This window comes from Lithobates pipiens, unplaced genomic scaffold (assembly GCF_037356315.1).
Source record: "Lithobates pipiens isolate NorthernLeopardFrog02 unplaced genomic scaffold, aLitPip1_a1.2 Scaffold_22, whole genome shotgun sequence".
NCBI lineage: Eukaryota > Metazoa > Chordata > Amphibia > Anura > Ranidae > Lithobates > Lithobates pipiens.
The window spans coordinates 52,386,081-52,402,959 of record NW_027507784.1 but is presented as its reverse complement, the minus strand read 5'-3'; the positions used below and the strand labels follow the sequence as shown (position 1 = coordinate 52,402,959).

The 16,879-nt window shown below is 41.3% G+C and overlaps 1 protein-coding gene across 1 annotated transcript in view; it reads right to left on the bottom strand.

Annotated features, from left to right (window-relative positions):
- Nucleotides 1–16,879, bottom strand: part of LOC143923750 (prolyl endopeptidase FAP-like) — a 166,299-nt gene that overhangs the window by 68,117 nt on the left and 81,303 nt on the right. The window contains exons 12-17 of the mRNA XM_077447579.1: nucleotides 15,774–15,818; nucleotides 10,170–10,274; nucleotides 9,960–10,030; nucleotides 5,762–5,815; nucleotides 4,148–4,272; nucleotides 1,756–1,803 (exon numbers count right to left, since the gene is read on the bottom strand). Coding sequence (XP_077303705.1) covers nucleotides 1,756–1,803; nucleotides 4,148–4,272; nucleotides 5,762–5,815; nucleotides 9,960–10,030; nucleotides 10,170–10,274; nucleotides 15,774–15,818 — 448 coding nt within the window. The remainder of the gene's footprint in view (nucleotides 1–1,755; nucleotides 1,804–4,147; nucleotides 4,273–5,761; nucleotides 5,816–9,959; nucleotides 10,031–10,169; nucleotides 10,275–15,773; nucleotides 15,819–16,879) is intronic.

Sequence of the window (16,879 nt, the reverse complement as noted above, 5' to 3'; positions counted from 1 at the left end):
ATAGGCTTCAAAAATGATGGACTTGGAGCGCAAAGCATTGAGCTCGCAGTCCACCCAGATGTGTTTAAAAAAAAAGCAAATTAATATTTGCTTTTCTAACACTGAACCGCCTCTTCGCCAATCAGGAAGCCAGGGTCCGTTACCCGTTTCCCAATTGGCTGAAAGGTCAGGCGCTCCCATTGGACGCCGTGATCTCAGAATGAAAGAGGACACAGAGCCGCCGCAGCCTGTACCCCTGCTACCCGCCGCAGCCTGTACCCCTGCTACCCCTAGATATCTGCCACAGTCTGTACCTCTGCTACCTCCAGATACCCGCCACAGCACATACCTCTATATCAGGCTGACATCGGGAGGAGGTTGAGGTGCGGCAGGGGGTGGTTGTTTGCAGCCCCCCCAACAAAAAAACACCAGTCGCCACTGCGCAGCATGCTTCATGCATGTAGGGAAAACTTCACCGCCATCTTCCCTTACCAGGAATGGAATGGCGGCGGCAGCACCAGAGAGCCAATGGAAACATCGGCTGGGGTGCTGACATTGTTGGATTCCAGGACAAGTAAGTGTCCAAATATTAAAAGTCAGCAGCTACAGACTTTAAATTTTTTGCTGGGGGGGGGGGGGACTCAGCTTTAAACTAAAAACGTATTTTACTGGGCAGTGAATGTCCAGTAAAAGAAGGGTTTAAGCTAGCTATGCACACAACGATTCCGCTAATCTAATAGATTCTTCAATCCACTCTAAACAACTTGGATGAAGGAATCTTCCCTGCTGGCTGATAAATTGGATGCAGTTACTTTTCAGATAGTTTTCTTCAACAAACGTCAATTTAAAATCGACTTTTGTGGGGCATAGTGCAGACCTGTGAACCCAGTTTGACAAACCCGCAGGAAGCTGTCACATGATAGCTGACGAAAATCCCTGCACATAACAAAAGGGTTTTAATGCTGACAGATGCCATTATACAAATTAAGCCACATGCCCACAATGTCATTGACCAAATATAACCAGGTAGCTATATTAGGTCAATGATGTCACCAGTCCCTTTGTTACATGCAGCTATGGGGCGGGGAATCCCTATTGGTTCAGGATGAACTGGGTTTGATCCAAACCTTAGCTTATCAGTGCACTCGGGCCACCAACAACACTAGTTTCTGATTATGCAGAAGGAATCAGGCAAAATATAAGCCGTATATGGCCAGCTTTACTTAATCCAGCCCAGCAGAAATAAATAAAAAACGACTCTCTTCTTGGCACTAAAAGCCACTGTTAGTAGTAAATGAATTATTGATTGTGGTATACATATGAGTTATACTATTTTGATCTGGATCTGCCATTGAAGAATGGCAAAATCCTGATGTTGATGATTGTTTGCAAATGTTACTTGATTGAGAGGACAGTCCAGACACCAAATGTTTTTTGGAATAGATTGCATAATGGCAGAGGTGTTTAGCCAAAGGAAGTGGTGTTTAGCCAACGGAAACTTCAGTTTTCTGTATTAATTAAATATAAGGGATCTATTTATGAAATAAAAGGGATTAATATAAGAAAAGGGATCTATTTATAAATGTTCTCACACAACTTTCCTCCAGGAGTCACACATAGAATCCAATTCAAAAAATGTGTGTCTCCTTAGTGAAAGTTATGTGAATCTTGTGTGAAACATTCATGCATTGACCCCTAAATGTTGATTGGTTGTTATGGGTTACTACACCTTTTCCTAACTGAATAATTCCAAATGCACCTAAAAATTATAAATACCTTTATTAGTGGTGCCATTATGAATAGTGGTTATAGGTAGCCCCGGACCTGTAAAATAAAACAAAATATTAGTGATTGGTCTGATGGATAACAATAGCACCTCTTCTTTTATATAATAATGCATAAAACCAGAGTTGGGTTTACTATAATTACTGATCATTAGATCAGATTCCATTGATCATTAGATCTGTCCTTTTTAGGGCTGTTTAACACTAGGCCAGGACAAATAGAGAGGATGACTCTCCCTAAAGAACACACAGGCAATATAAAGCACACAGGGGTTATATAGCACCTCGCCACCAGCCAAAACTTAAACTTTTTATTTTATTTTAATACTTTCCAAAAAAATTTCATAGATGGTTTACTTTTACTTCAATCAAAATTAAACCAGTTCAACAGCAATCAAATCTGTCTATGGCCAGCTTTAGTCACTGGTCTGGATGCAGATCAGAGAAATCAGAGCACAGCCAGTGTCCCTTATCTGCATACTTGTTATGGGTTACTGACTCAAAGTATTAAAGCCAGAGGCTCAGCAGGCTGATCTTCCTCCCATAATTTGATGTCTGGCTTTTTAGGGGCCTAAAGGAGTGATTGGATTTCAGGGAGCTAAGAAGAAATGGATTCCAGGAAGTAAAGGCTACACAAGGCATCTACCCTTACTCAAAATGGCCACAAATAGAAATGCTGAGGGGTGTTTTTCAAATTGATTTCTCAACAAAATAAAGCACAGAGACATGGATGGATGGGAGAGTTTTCTTTGGATATTAAAAATGTGTTAAATAGCAGTGGCTTAATGGTTAGCACCTCTGTCTGGTATCACTAGGGTCATCAGTTGAAATCCCAACCACGACACCACCTCCCTGGAGTTTGCATGTTCTCCCTGTTTTCTGGTGCTCAGATGCAGTTCAGTTCTACTTTAACAAGGAGCATTGTATCATGATTAAAGTGGTTGTAAACTCTTACAAACCACTTTGACCTACAGGTAAGCCTAGATTAAGGCTTACCTGTAGGTCCAAGAAATATCTCCTAAACCTACACGGTTTAGGTGATATTTGCTGAAAGACAAGCACCTCTGTCTACAGCGCAAGCGCACTGAGCGCACCGCTGTCAACAGCGATATGCCGCGAGTGGCGGCTCCCGTGCGCATGCGCGGGAGTGACGTCATCGCGGCTTCGCCGAATGACAGCAGCGGAGCAGCGAGACCCACCGAGAAGATGGATGCACCGGACTACAGGGGACAGCGGTGACTTCGCTGGCTCCTGTGTCAGGTAAGTGACACATAATGGACTACTATGCGATGCATAGTAGTCCATTATGCTTTACCTTTGCAGAGAATCAAAGTGGAAATAAATTCATCAGGGTTTACTTCCTCTTTAACATGTATTGGGTTGAAGGAGCTCATACATTTTCACATCCCAACTCATTAAAAAATACACAGCATCCTTTTTTGCTAATGCAGAGCACCACCATACCTGAGTCTTGTGATGCCCTGCTGTGCAGGTGCATTGGTCACTACTGTATAGAAGGGGTTTCAAATTGGCGGCCCTCCAGCTGTTTTGCGAAACTACAAGTCCCATCACCTGTGGGAGTCATGCTTGTAACTGTCAGCCTTGCAATGCCTCATGGGACTTGTAGTTTCGGAACAACTAGAGGGCCGTCAGTTTGAGACCCCTGCTCTATAGGGTTTTGGGATGCTATTCATAACAAAGGCTAACGCAACTTACAACACTCAGGCACGTGCCTTGACGGGTGTTGCAGTAACATGCATTGTAAAGCTTGTGATCACAACCCAACAGTCTAAATGGACCCCTTACCTAAGTAATGCAATTACCCTAAATCATATCTAAATCCCCCCGAAAAAATTGAAATATTGCATCTTACCAGTCCTTTAGATTAGGTAGTTTCATTTTTTGTTTTCTACTTTTTGCTTTCAGGCTCTTTCCCATATTCTAACCTGCTAATGCTGAGAATAGCATACTTCCTGCCCCTGGATAGCTACATTCACTCTGCCACTGTGTCATGGAGGGAACCATAGTTGCCACATAGTCTGTACTTCAAACATGCCTGCCTTTGTTTATCTCCATTAGGGGTCAGGGTTTGATATAAAAAGTAGTTTATACAAGAAATATAACATTGTTTTTGCTTCCAGATTATCTCACAGGAAGTGAAAAGGGTTTTGCATTTCTGGCAAGATCAGCGAGTATTTTCTGTATTCTATAAAAATGTTTTTCACCTGAAAAAAGTAAACTCATGATGCCACCACATCTAATGACTGGTAAGCTGCAGTACATTTCATTTTTGTTCTTGGGTGTAGATAACCATAAAAAAGAATATTCCCAATCCTTGGGGTGTGGATACCACTAATTAAAAATCTGTGTTAGCACATACTTACCATTACAATACAGAGAATAGTACTTGGCATTAGTACTAAATCTGGCATAATAATACTGACAGTTCGTCTTTCGTAGAGTACAGCTAAGACATTGCATCTCTTTATTGGGCCCCTGTAGAGAAACTCTGTTAGAAAACAAAAGAAAGGGAGTTAATGAAAATAAGAGTAAAATGTTCATTTGATTAAGCAGGGCTTTTTTCTGTCATCATATTTTTAGGTGTGCTGGTGTAATGGTCTCTGCTAGAAGGAGGCCTTGGACTGGGCAGATATAATGATTTTGTACAATGTCCATTGTATTTCAAGTAAACAATCCACTAACATTTTTAATGCTAGTGCCCATTATAGACTTGCACACTCATATCCTGCGAGTGTGCATGTCGCTCCTAAAGCTGTTTGTCCATAAAGCGGAGTTCCACCCACAAATGGATCTTCCACTTTAAAGGGAGGTGACCCCCTGACATGCCACATCTGGCATGTAATTTTTTTGGGGGGGAAGTGGGTACCCTCTTTTCAGAGGGTCCCAGCTCCCACTTCCTCCTGGTGCACTGCAGCACCGAAAGGGAGATCACCTCTCCCCCCTCCCTCTTGGCAATCATCTGAGACATGTCACAGGTCCCAGATGATTACCCGGCCAGTCATAGCGCGTGTCACATCTTGCGAAAGTGCAGTGGGGCGCAGTTACAATGCCGGCGCCTTAGAGAGGAGGGGGAGATGAGTGGGGCTTCATTCCCCCGCATCACTGGACCCTGGGACAGGTAAGTGTCCAAATATTAAAAGTCAGCAGCTGCAGTATTTGTAGCTGCTGTCTTTTAAAAAAAAAATTTAAGCAGAACTCCGCTTTAAGTGAAACAATGGTCTGCAGCAGCTATAGTTACACATTCAGGTTAAAAATACACTTCTTCATAGACAGTAATAAAAAATAAAATCTTAAATCCAACTGTTCCAGCTTAGTTGATCCAGAGATAGCCAAAAAACTAATATAGTGTGCTCCTGTAAGTCAGCTTTAGGAAGTGAAGGGAAATCTCCCCAGTGGGACAGAGATGGCTAAACTGAAATGAGTTGTAGCCATTCCTTACCTATTGTAGTACCCTCCTAGGTAGGATGCTAGGATAAAAGGCAAGTTTAATATATTTTTTTGGCTCCTCTGTAATCACTAGAGTGGCTGTTGATTTTTTTGGGCTGTTCTGGGTGCCACAGGTTACAAATTTGATTATTTCCCATTTATAGAGGCTTCTGGAACATAGGGAGAGAGAGAAATAGGTAACTTAATATTCATTGGGTACCAGCCAATCTCTGGGAGGGGTGGCCCAGTGGGTGACTGGAGGCTGATAAATAATGTGAACTCCAGAACAGCAGGGTCTTCCTGTTAAAGGAATTACACCTTTTTTGGATGAGGGTGGCTACCCCCTCCCCTGGAGCAGATGTTTCTGTTGCAAGTGCACTAATACGGCTATGATCATCTCAAGCTAGACAAAAAATAAACCTATTTCTATACATTGTGTATATATATATACTGAACATTATATATATATATATATATATATATATATATATATATATATATACTGAACATATATAGAGAGTATAATATTCTACATATTCCCCTAAACGTACCTATATATATTTCTACTTCCTGGGAAATCTTCATATTCATTACTTGTGTAATATCTGAAAAACATATAGTTTACAGTAAAATAAAACAAACAACAATATGTCTTTAGGCTGTAAGGGAGATAAGTTAAAAAAAGATGCTAAAAATGCAGAGGATCCTGAAAATGTACTAACGATATACAATGTACTACATTTGCCATAATTGATAATTTATGCTATTTTCCCATAATCTCAAACGTGTAACACCAATGACTAGCTTAATAAACAGTGTGAGCCTTCTGTATCAGGAAAACTGCACAATAAAAATTACTTAATTATAAATACACCAAAGAACTAAGCAGTGCTAAATAGGTGTGCTATCCTTTTACATAATAAAAAAAATACTTAATAAAGTGCATCAAGCATACATGTGTGATAATAAATATTTCCCAGAGCTCATAAATCATACCTGAAAATGGAATAAAGTCCCCAAAAAAGCAATCTGTGATTCGAGAAGAAACAAAGTACAGTATGTGAATCCACAACAGGCTATTATCACCAAATTTACTGCACTTTAGTGCACTATCACCACAAATGAATGCACACCATCTGCTTACCAGAGCAAAAGACCTCTAGAATTATAAGGCCAAAAGTAAGAAGCATAGTGAACACAGCATGAAATTAAAAACCCAACGCATTTCGTCCAGACATCTTCAGGGGAAAAAAACAGCTTCCCCTGAAGATATCTGTAGATGAAATGTGTCTGGGCAGAGCTTTTTGCCACCATTCTGAGGAGCCTATCACACAAAGTTGATACAAGTAGTCTCTAGCACTGGTACTGGAAGAAGTGGTGTCCTTTGCCTCTATTGAAATTAATTGTAGAGGTCTTTTGCTTTTGTGTTGTGTTGTGCACTGAAGATGTGTTGATAGTGCACTGAAGTTGGTGACAATAACCTGCAGTAGAATCACAAATTTTGTTTCTTTGTGGATCACAGATATATTTTCCATATTGAACTTTGATTTATAGGCTTTGGGAAATGTTTATAATTGCACATGTATGTTTGATGCGTTTTTGGTCATTTAAAGGGATAGTGCACCTATTTAGCACTGATTTATTTTGCATAATGCCTTGCAGACAGAATGACTAGAAATTTGGCTTCTGGTCAAATATGAAGCCTATTACCAGTCACTTTGTTCATTCCTTAGAGCTGCAGTTCCATTAATGTAATGGTTCCAGGAGTCTGCTGACATACATCACTGCAACGGGACTGTCCTGACCTAGGAATTTATAATCTTCAGAACTGCAGGATTAGGGTCAGGCCTCCACAGGACAACAGGTTACTGGTGATTTTACATATTAAGTTCAGCTAATACACATGTTTATGCTTGATTTTTGCATGTTAAAAAAACACCAGTTTAAACTTTTTTTTTCAATTTTGGGTATGAGGGGAGATTAAACCTCTGTTAGGTTTTTGTTACCAACTGTTATGAGCTGTACACACGATAAGATTTTCCGACAACACATGTTGGATGTGAGCTTGTTGTCGGAAAATCCGACTGCGTGTATGCTCCATAGAACATTTGTTGTTGGAATTTCCGCCAACAAATGTTTGAGAGCAGGTTCTCAAATTTTCTGACAACAAGACTTGTTGTCGGAAATTCCAAGTGTGTGTACACAATTCCGATGCACAAAAGTCCACGCATGTTCGGAATCAAGCAGAAGAGCCGCATTGGCTATTGAACTTAATTTTTCTTGGCTCGTCGTACATGTTGTACATCACCTCGTTCTTGACATTCGGAATTTCCGACAACATTTGTGTGACCATGTGTATGCAAGAAAAGTTTGAGCCAACATCCTTTGGAAAAAAATTCCACGTTGTCGGAAAATCCTATTGTATGTACATAGCCTTACCCTTACTTACCCCTGCTGGTGGACAGGACAAGAAGTGAGGTGCAAACTTTCACAATGGTGATGTAACAGAAAGGAAAACTTTGAGTATATAGCAGTAAGGGCTCCACACCAATGGAGATGGAAAGTCCAACATATTTCTATAATAAGGGGTTTTGGGGTTTCACAAACTTCAACTTGCTTAGGGCTTGTCTGTTATATCAATTTAGGAATGCTTGAAATTAAAAGGGTTTAAAAGTGTTTGTAGATTCTACATCCAAAAATTGCACCAGCAGGTAATGCACTGGCGTATTACCTTGAGTCACGGCAGTCATGCTTATCCAATGTCTTCAATAGTTCCTGAGTCACTGACTGAGAACAAGTATGCAGATAAGGTGGCTAGACATCACTTTAATATGCTTATCTCTGCCTTTTCCAAGTCATTGAATGAGAAAAAATTGGAAAGAACAGGTCAGCTTAAAAGCCAGGCATTTAAGAGTGCAGTGGCAGCCACCATACCTCTCCTATTAAAAAATGACCTTTGATGTCTTAACTCAAGCTATTTCTAAAGACCCTGGACTCACACATACTTCTACAGGGGTGTGCAACTTTTTCTCAAGGCTACTACAGACCCAACAACTAATGGGGGCTAATGGGGAACAAGCTAACGTACCAGGGGGGGTACACTGGATTGAGACTTGGAAATACCTGAAGATAGCTAGAATGTACATTTATGAGTATTTGCGAGAGTCCGCCGGGAGTCCGCCGTTTTTTTTTTTTAAAAGCCAGCAGCTACAAATACTGCAGCTGCTGACTTTTAAAATAATGACACTTACCCGCCCAGCGCGCCCGCGATGTCGGCACCCCAAGCCGATCTCTCAATCGTCTCTCGGGTGCTGCCGCCGCCATCTTGGGTATGGGAATCAGAAAGTGGAGCCTTTCGGCTTCATTTCCCGGTTCCCTACTGCGCATGCGCGAGTCGCGCTGCACAATAAGGATGGTCCCCGCTGTCTCTGGGATCCGTGTGTTTCACAGCAGGTAGCGGGGGACCTTCGGAAAGGGGCGTAGATTCTGCGGAAAGGGGCGTAACTTCTGCAGAATCTACGCCGGAAGTGGGTGCAGATACCTGTACTGTACTGCACCCCCCTCCCCCCTGAAAGGTGGCAATTGTGGCGCCGGAGGGGGGGAGGTTTCCAATGAGTGGAAGGTCCACTTTAGGGTGGACCTCCGCTTTAAAGCTTTACTTCAGATTAAAGACACTCTGTCACCAACCTAAACAATAGGAGATAAAAGCACAGAAAAAAGTCAAAGTAGTTTTATGTTTATTGTGGTATTGTTCCTTTCCATAAATTTTTAGTCACTTGAAATGTGCAATTGAGCTTGTTAAAAAAATTCTCGAACACAGCCTCTTCCTCCATGCATGATTTCCTCGTCCATACATTCAAAGTGGATGGGGGAATACTCCCTACTTGAGCTATTGCATTGTGATAGTGGGGAGACTTCCCTGCCATTAGAATACACTGATCAGCGATGCCGGCTATAGTCAGCGGTGGTGCTTAACCAGGGAAAATACAACGGGGTCAGTTGTACAGAAATCAATTGATAGATCAACATCAATACAACCACGGTGGCCATAGATGGATTTAAATTTGGCTGGGCCCTGCTGAATTGACCAAATTTTGATCCATGTACGACCATCAAAAGTGTCCCTTATACTTCCTGGCGGTCTAGTGGGGCATTCTGTAAAGAGAACCAAAAATCCACCAAATACCTGTCCTGCAGTCCCCCACAGCGCTCTCTTCTCATAGTCACAGCATGTGGTGTGCTGTCACAATAGTAATAGTGCCTCCTCACCATCTGATACACAGATGTATCTTTCCAGATACATGGCTACTGCGGTGTATACTGGTACACCGCTACTGCTCTTCATATCACACCCTGTAGTGGTGAAACCCGGAGCAGACCGCATCCACAACATGTGCAATAAGTGGGCCCCATTCCACTGGTGCCATGTGTACAAGACAAACATTGTACTTATTGGGATTGATTTACTAAAACTAGAGAGTGCAAAATCTGGTGCAGGTGTGCATGGTAACCAATCAGCTTCTAACTACAGTTTGTTCAGTTAAGCTTTGACAAAAAAAACCTGGACTCCGAGTAGTTTCTATGCAGAACTGAACCAGAGTTTGCACCAGTTTTAGTAAGTCAATCCCATTATGTATACACCAGTGCTCTGAGTAAAGTTCTGCTTTGAATAATGATACATAAATCATAAAAAAAACAAAAAACAAAGGACAAAACATGACATTAAAAAATTACTTATGGCACACTTACATTGCATTATCTGTAACGTAAAGTATATAGGACACTTCCCATCGCCCGCTTGTTATTTGAACAGCATTTTCCTATTAGAGAAAGAAGTGATATTGTATGACTAGTGCATTTGCTGCAATATATTTTCTCAGTGTGTGAATAAACCATCCACACAGCAAAAACATCAACATATATCATTACTATATATCCTTAAAATAAGGAGTCACCTACCATGGAATCCTTGATGTAATGAATATGTCTGTATCCATCCCTGTCACTAAGGATTTGGTAGTAGGATAAACTGTCTGATGAGAAATACGGGAGTGCAGCAAAAAACTACAAAATAAAACAAATGTATCTAAACACAACAAATACTAATATCCACCATACAGTACAGAAATGGTGACAATTAGGGTTGTTCCGATGCCACTTTATTAAGACCGAATACAAGTACAGATACGTTTTTTCAAGTACTCGCAGATACTGATTACGGATACATTTTTTTATGACTGATGGGCACTGATAGGTGGCACTGACTGATGGCTGGTACTGACTGATGGGCACTGATAGGTGGCGCTGACTGATGGCTAGCACTGATGGCTGGCACTGATGGCTGGCACTGATAGATGGCACTGACTGATGGGCACTGACAGATGGCACTGACAGATGGGCACTGATGTAAGTAAGTCAGTTAAAATAAACGGAGTTACTTAACACAGTTACTTGAGGGTAACGAGTAATCTAACTGATTACTTTTCCCCTCATGGTAACTCAGTTCCCATTACTTGGGCGGAGTTACTAACACAATTACTTTTTGGGAGGAGTAAATTGTAACTTAACTCATTACTTTTTTAAAGTGAGATGACCAACACTGCTGATAGGTGGCACTGACTGATGGCTGGCACTGATAGATGGCACTGATAGGTAGCACTTATGGGCACTGATGGAAAGGCACTGAAATGCAGCAATAAATGACATGAGACAATGCTATACTGCCTGCAATGCCTATCTTGGTACACCTTGTCCTTGGCTGCAGTAAGTAGCAGCTGTCATCTTGTTACACCCAGCCCGAACCATATGGGCTGGGTGTAACAAGATGTCCGCCACTGCCTTACTTTGGCTGAGTGCAGGGTGTACCAAGATGGGCGCCAGGATGTTCAACCGCTGGCGGCAACATGCCCCATAGCCCTGGCAGCTTACCTAGTTCCACTGCTTTAGGACTCACTCTCCGCTCTGCCTGCAGACTTCCGGATGTGTGCCTCTACCTCTCCCAGGTATCGGATTAGGCATCGGGAGCATTTGTGACAACAGTAGTGACAATGCTGTGATTGGCTGCGTGCTAGAGCTGGCTTGCTGGAGGGCTTTGCATTTGTACACCTGTCTTTGGCTGGTTTCACATCTACATGTTGTTGTAATTTGTGGAAACACGTGATATGATGTGCAGCACTTTATGAATTTATTCATTAGAAAAATGCACCCCAAAGCACAAGTAAAGCACCCAGCAAAACAAATATTGTGTGTTTACAAAATGCTGCATATCCAGCTTTTCATCCATTGCTGCACATTCAAAATGAATTCTAATGTACCATACATCAGGATGCAATAACCCAGAAAGGTCTGAAGGGGCTCTTAAAGTGAAACTGTGGTCTGGGTATGGGGTTGGACTTGGCCCCTTAGTTGCAGTGGAACTCTTAAGGCGTCAGCATACCAAGGCCTTTTGGACAATTTCATGCTCCCAACTTTGTGGGAACAGATTGAGGTTGGCCCCTTCCTGTTCCAGCATGACAGCGCACTCATGAAAAAAGCAAGGTCCATAAAGACATGGATGAGCGAGTTTGGGGTAGAGGAACTTGACTAACTTGCACTTGAACTCAACCTGAGTGAACACCTTTGGGATGAATTATAGCGAAGACTGCAAGCCAGGCCTTCTCATCCAACATCAGTACCTGACCGCACAAATGCGCTTCTGGGAGAATGGTCAAACATTCCCATAGACACACTCCTAAACCTTGTGGACAGCCTTCCCAGAAGAGTTGAAGCTGTTATAGCTGCAAAGGCTGGGCCAACTCAATATTGAACCCTACGGACTAAGACTGAGATGCCATTAAAGTTCATGTGAATGTAAAGGCAGGTGGCCCAATACTTTTGGTCATAGTGTGTATATACTGTATATATACAGTATATATACTGTATAACCCTCCCAGATAAATTTACATGTATCTATTCATAGAGGTGATGATAATGACATGTAGACAATGACATGTCATAGCATTCAATTTAGGATTATATTTAGTAATAATTACAAAATTGTAGGCAATGATCTCATTTTTCTTTGTTTCAGAATGCATTATATTAAAAAGGCAGTTGCCATCCATTAAATAGTAATGAGCAAATAAAACACAGATGTTCATTTAGCAGACATACTTGCGTTTGTGGTTGAAAAGTATCATGAGTCAAGACATTTCCGAGCCAAATGACCAATTTAGTTCAACAACGTGCATTATAATACTGCCATAATTAACGTTCTATTTGTACTGCTGTTCAAACAAGTCATTAGATTTGTATTTGCTAATTGCACTAATTAGAGTAAAAATGTATCCTTAGCACGTTTCAAAGGAGACTTTCTACCAATTAACATTGATTGACTAATGGATGTATGGATAACGAGGAAGAGGCAGAAACAATGTTAGCAGCTAATGATGACAAAAACACTTTAAACTTATTGTTGAATATTTAAAGAAAAATTATTGTGTATGTATGCATGTATTTAGAAAATAATAATTTCTCCGTGACAGGCCATAGGGCAGTGATGGCACCACTGTGAGCATATTACCATAACTTGACACTGTGCCAAGGATGGTGAGCTTGAATTGTGGGAGCCTCTGCATGCAGCACTTTCAGATGGGAACATTTTACATCAGCCATGAATCTTCGCCATCTGATGGTTATTATCCAGGATTACAGCTCAGGCCTCTGTTGTGCACACCTGAATCTTGTTATTCAGCTCTAAAGTGAACTCAGAACTTCTACCTTTCGCCCTATCAACAAGTTTTTCCATTTAGAAAGAGGATGGTCAACCTGTCTCTGACTTCTGTCTGATTTGTCTGTCAACTGGTTGGACTATGTTTCTACTCAGCTTGTCTTGGTCATCTTGGTCATTGGCCTGCAACCTTCACTATTCTGGTAGTCTGTTTTCTGTCGTCCTGCCTAGAACAGGAACACCCTTTCATAGTTTCATAGTTAGTAAGGTTGAATAAAGACACCAGTCCATCCAGTTGAACCTGAGAGAGTGTCTACAATTGTCCCTGTACATTGCACACTCACATCGGTCCCTACCCTCAAAGAGCCCCACAATCCAAGGTCCCCATTCATATACTAGGGCCAATTTTGGACAGAATTCAATTAACCTACCCTTTGTCTTTGCCTAAGCTGGCATTCACCCATCTTCTGTCGCTGTGACCAAGAGTGTAAGGCCGCGTACACACGCGGGGACTGTTCGCCCAACTTTGTCCGCTGAACAGTGTTTCGGCAAACAGTCCGCTCGTGTGTGGGCTTTCAGCGGACAGTTTCAGCGAACAGTCCGCTGAACAAGGTTTTTCGGAATTTCCGAAAAACTGTCCGCTGAAACCTTGTTTCAGCGAACAGTTCCCTCGTGTGTAGGCTTGTTCGACAAACTAAGTTCCGCGCATGCTCAGAAAGGCTTTACACGCCGAAAGTTATAATGCAGTGTATAGGACGTCGTATTTTTCGTCCCGTCGTACGTGCCGTTCACGTCATCGCGCACGGTTTCAGCAAACTGTTCGTACGTCGTGTGTGGCCATGTCCGTCCATGCTAATTTTGAGCGGACTGTTTGCCGAAACTGTTTGACGGACAAAGTTGGGCGAACAGTCCCCGCGTGTGTACGCGGCCTAAGAATTAACACTGTTCAGGCAACTCTCCTGCCTGAACTCCACAATACTGAGTTTCTGTTTTATAATTGCAAGTTGCCTGGCTGCAATGTAAACTCTCTTGCCTAATACTCTTAGCCACAGCTGCATGCTGATCTAATGTCTTCCATACTTCCTCAGTCATTGACCAGGAACAAGTATGCAGATCATATTTTACTCTGATTCTCTGATCTCTACTTGTTCCAAGTCAGTAACTCAGAAAGTAATGAATGCAATGAATCAGTTTCACAACAAGGCAGATATTATTCCTATTCCTAAAAGGATGAAAGCAATGGCACGCACTGTATTTTTCCCAATATGGCTTTCCTTTAAAGGGAAACTATTACAAAATGTTCTCATATACAGGCACTAGTATCTCTTGGGGTAGTAAACCCATTCAGAAATAGTGCAAGTGATATTACTTCCTTGGAACTTGTAAGTAGACTGGAAGCCTAATGCCGCGTACACACGACCGGACTTTGACATCAAAGGTCCGTCGGAACGATTCTGGCAGACCATTCGATCGTGTGTGGGCTGCAGCGGACTTTTGATTTGCAAAAATCCGTCAGACTTTAGAAATGGAACATGTTTCAAATTTTTCCGCCGGAAATCCGCCGGACCCAGTTCCTACCGAGAAATCCGCTCGTGTGTATGCTAGTCCGACGGACAAAAACTGACGCGAGGGCAGCTATTGGCTACTGGCTATGAACTTCCTTATTCTAGTCTGGTCGTACGTCATCACGTTCAAATCCGTCGGACTTTGGTGTGATTGTGTGTGGCCAAGTCCGTTCATTCAGAAAGTCCGTCAGAACTCTGTCAGAACTCTACCGAAAGTCCGTCGGACCTAGTCCCTCAAAGTCCGGTCTTGTGTACGCTGCATAAGACTATAAGCTGTCATCTGATGTTTCTTACACAGTAATTTTACTTTTTCAATTCCAATGAGTAGCAAGAAAATACCCTAGAATTTATAACAGGTAGCACAGATCCAATCACCATCTAATGTATAGATGCTAATTATCCAAGAATAGGATAGGTGTGAAATTAATTTATTCTAGTTACATAATCCCATTCTTGGTTTCAGAAAGTGTGCATATGCATTCATTCCTTGATTTACATGGTTAAAGATGTTAATTATGGTCAAATCGCCAGGCTAGACCATGTCTTGATCTGTAGGATCTGCCCTCAGTGTATTGCTAGTCTTGAAGGACATAAAAATACAAGATTTGTTATAGATCTTTCCTTTCTGACTCTCCATTCTGTTCAATGGTCTTATGTTATTTCTTGACTTTGTAAATGTTTTAGCAAGAGCTCTGTCTGGATAGCCACAAACTTTCAAACTACTCATGAGATGTCTGTGGTTTTTGTCTTTAGACTTTGTGCTTGTTGTTACCACCTCAGCCTGATGTTGCAGAGTCATAATAACCTCCAGTTTAAGTTCCAATGGGTGGTAGAAGTTCAAAAGCAGATATTGGTCCATGTGAGTAGGTGTCCCATAGACATCAATGTTCAACTCACACCTCTCCCTGATATGTAACATACAGTCCAACAAGAGTAATTTGCTATTCAGTGTCTCTTCCAGTGTAAACTTGATATAATCGTCCACTGATTTTATGTGTTTACTAAAAGCTTGTATTTCCAATGTTCTAATCTTGATTCATGTATCATATGTATGTCCAGTTGAATATAACGTATTACTAGTAACTATACCAAGACCTAGGTAAATGAGAGCCTTCACAGACATGTTGTAAATTGTACATTATAGTACTGTTAGTTTCTTGTCCTCCTTCTCTACAATAGATAGAAATCACCCCTATATCAGCCAAGCCAGCCTTTGCAGACCCAGGTGTGATACCTGTCTACTGCACCGAGGAAGAACAGGAATGCAAATGAAAAAGCACTGTAACATACCACACCAATCCACCCTGTTTTACTTGTTTCAACATATTGTCGATCCTAAGGAGAAGATAGAAAAAAATGAAAATATATTTAAAAAGGGCTCAGAATTGCTCTTGTTCTGTATGTACAATATATATATATATATATATCTCTTAAATAAAAAACAATTGAAAGAAAAAAGGCTTCAAACAAGACATTTTAATAAATAGCTAAGCATTCTTATCTAGTAAAATAGCACTTGGAGTTGAATTTGGCTAGTAGATATTTTTAGTGCCACTGAGTTCAGATCAGGACTGGTAGTACAGTACATGGTTCCGATACATTCTGTGCCAATTAGGCTGACCAATTAGGCTGTGTTAAAATTAAATTTAGGCTTTGGGGGTTAGGGGGGTTAATGGGGGGGATGTTAAATTTCTGGGTAATAGTTAGTATTTAGCTGTTCATTTTCAGGGTTAGGTTGTTTGATGTTAATTGTTGGGAGGACTAGATTAAGGTTTATGATTTGGTTGGAGGGGTTATGTCTTAATTGCCATCTAAGGGTTAAGTTAAGATCAGGGCACAAGGGAAGTGTGTTTTCTTTTCCAGTGCTGATAACCCAACCCCAAAATGTTTGCAGCTACTGAAACCCTAATGTGCCAGTCAAATAGTAGTAAAGTGCCTCTATTATGCTATTAGGTACCACTAGGTGCCTGCACTTAGCCTAAATTACTGGATCTTCTAGAGAGCAACCTGTGAGCTCTGGAACCTTCAAAATCAGCTACCACCACCTTATAACACCCAACTTTCTAAAATGGAAAAATTAGCAAAACTTTGTAGACATAGGACATGCTTCCTGTCACACCCCGTTAAAGGAGAATTATACAAAAAAATCATTGGTTAAACCTACAAGTGATTTTTTACCACTACTATTCCTTTATACTAGCTTTTGAAATATACAAATGCAGCCATTTAGACATTGGATGAAAAGTTTAACATTGTAAAACACTTTTTGATAGATAAATAGTGAATTTTTGCTTACAACTATACAGATCAGACCAAAATGAGGGATAAAGGAGGAGGAAGGAGGAACAACGGGACTTTTACCCCCTTTCAGATAGCTAAAAAGATTAATGGTGTCA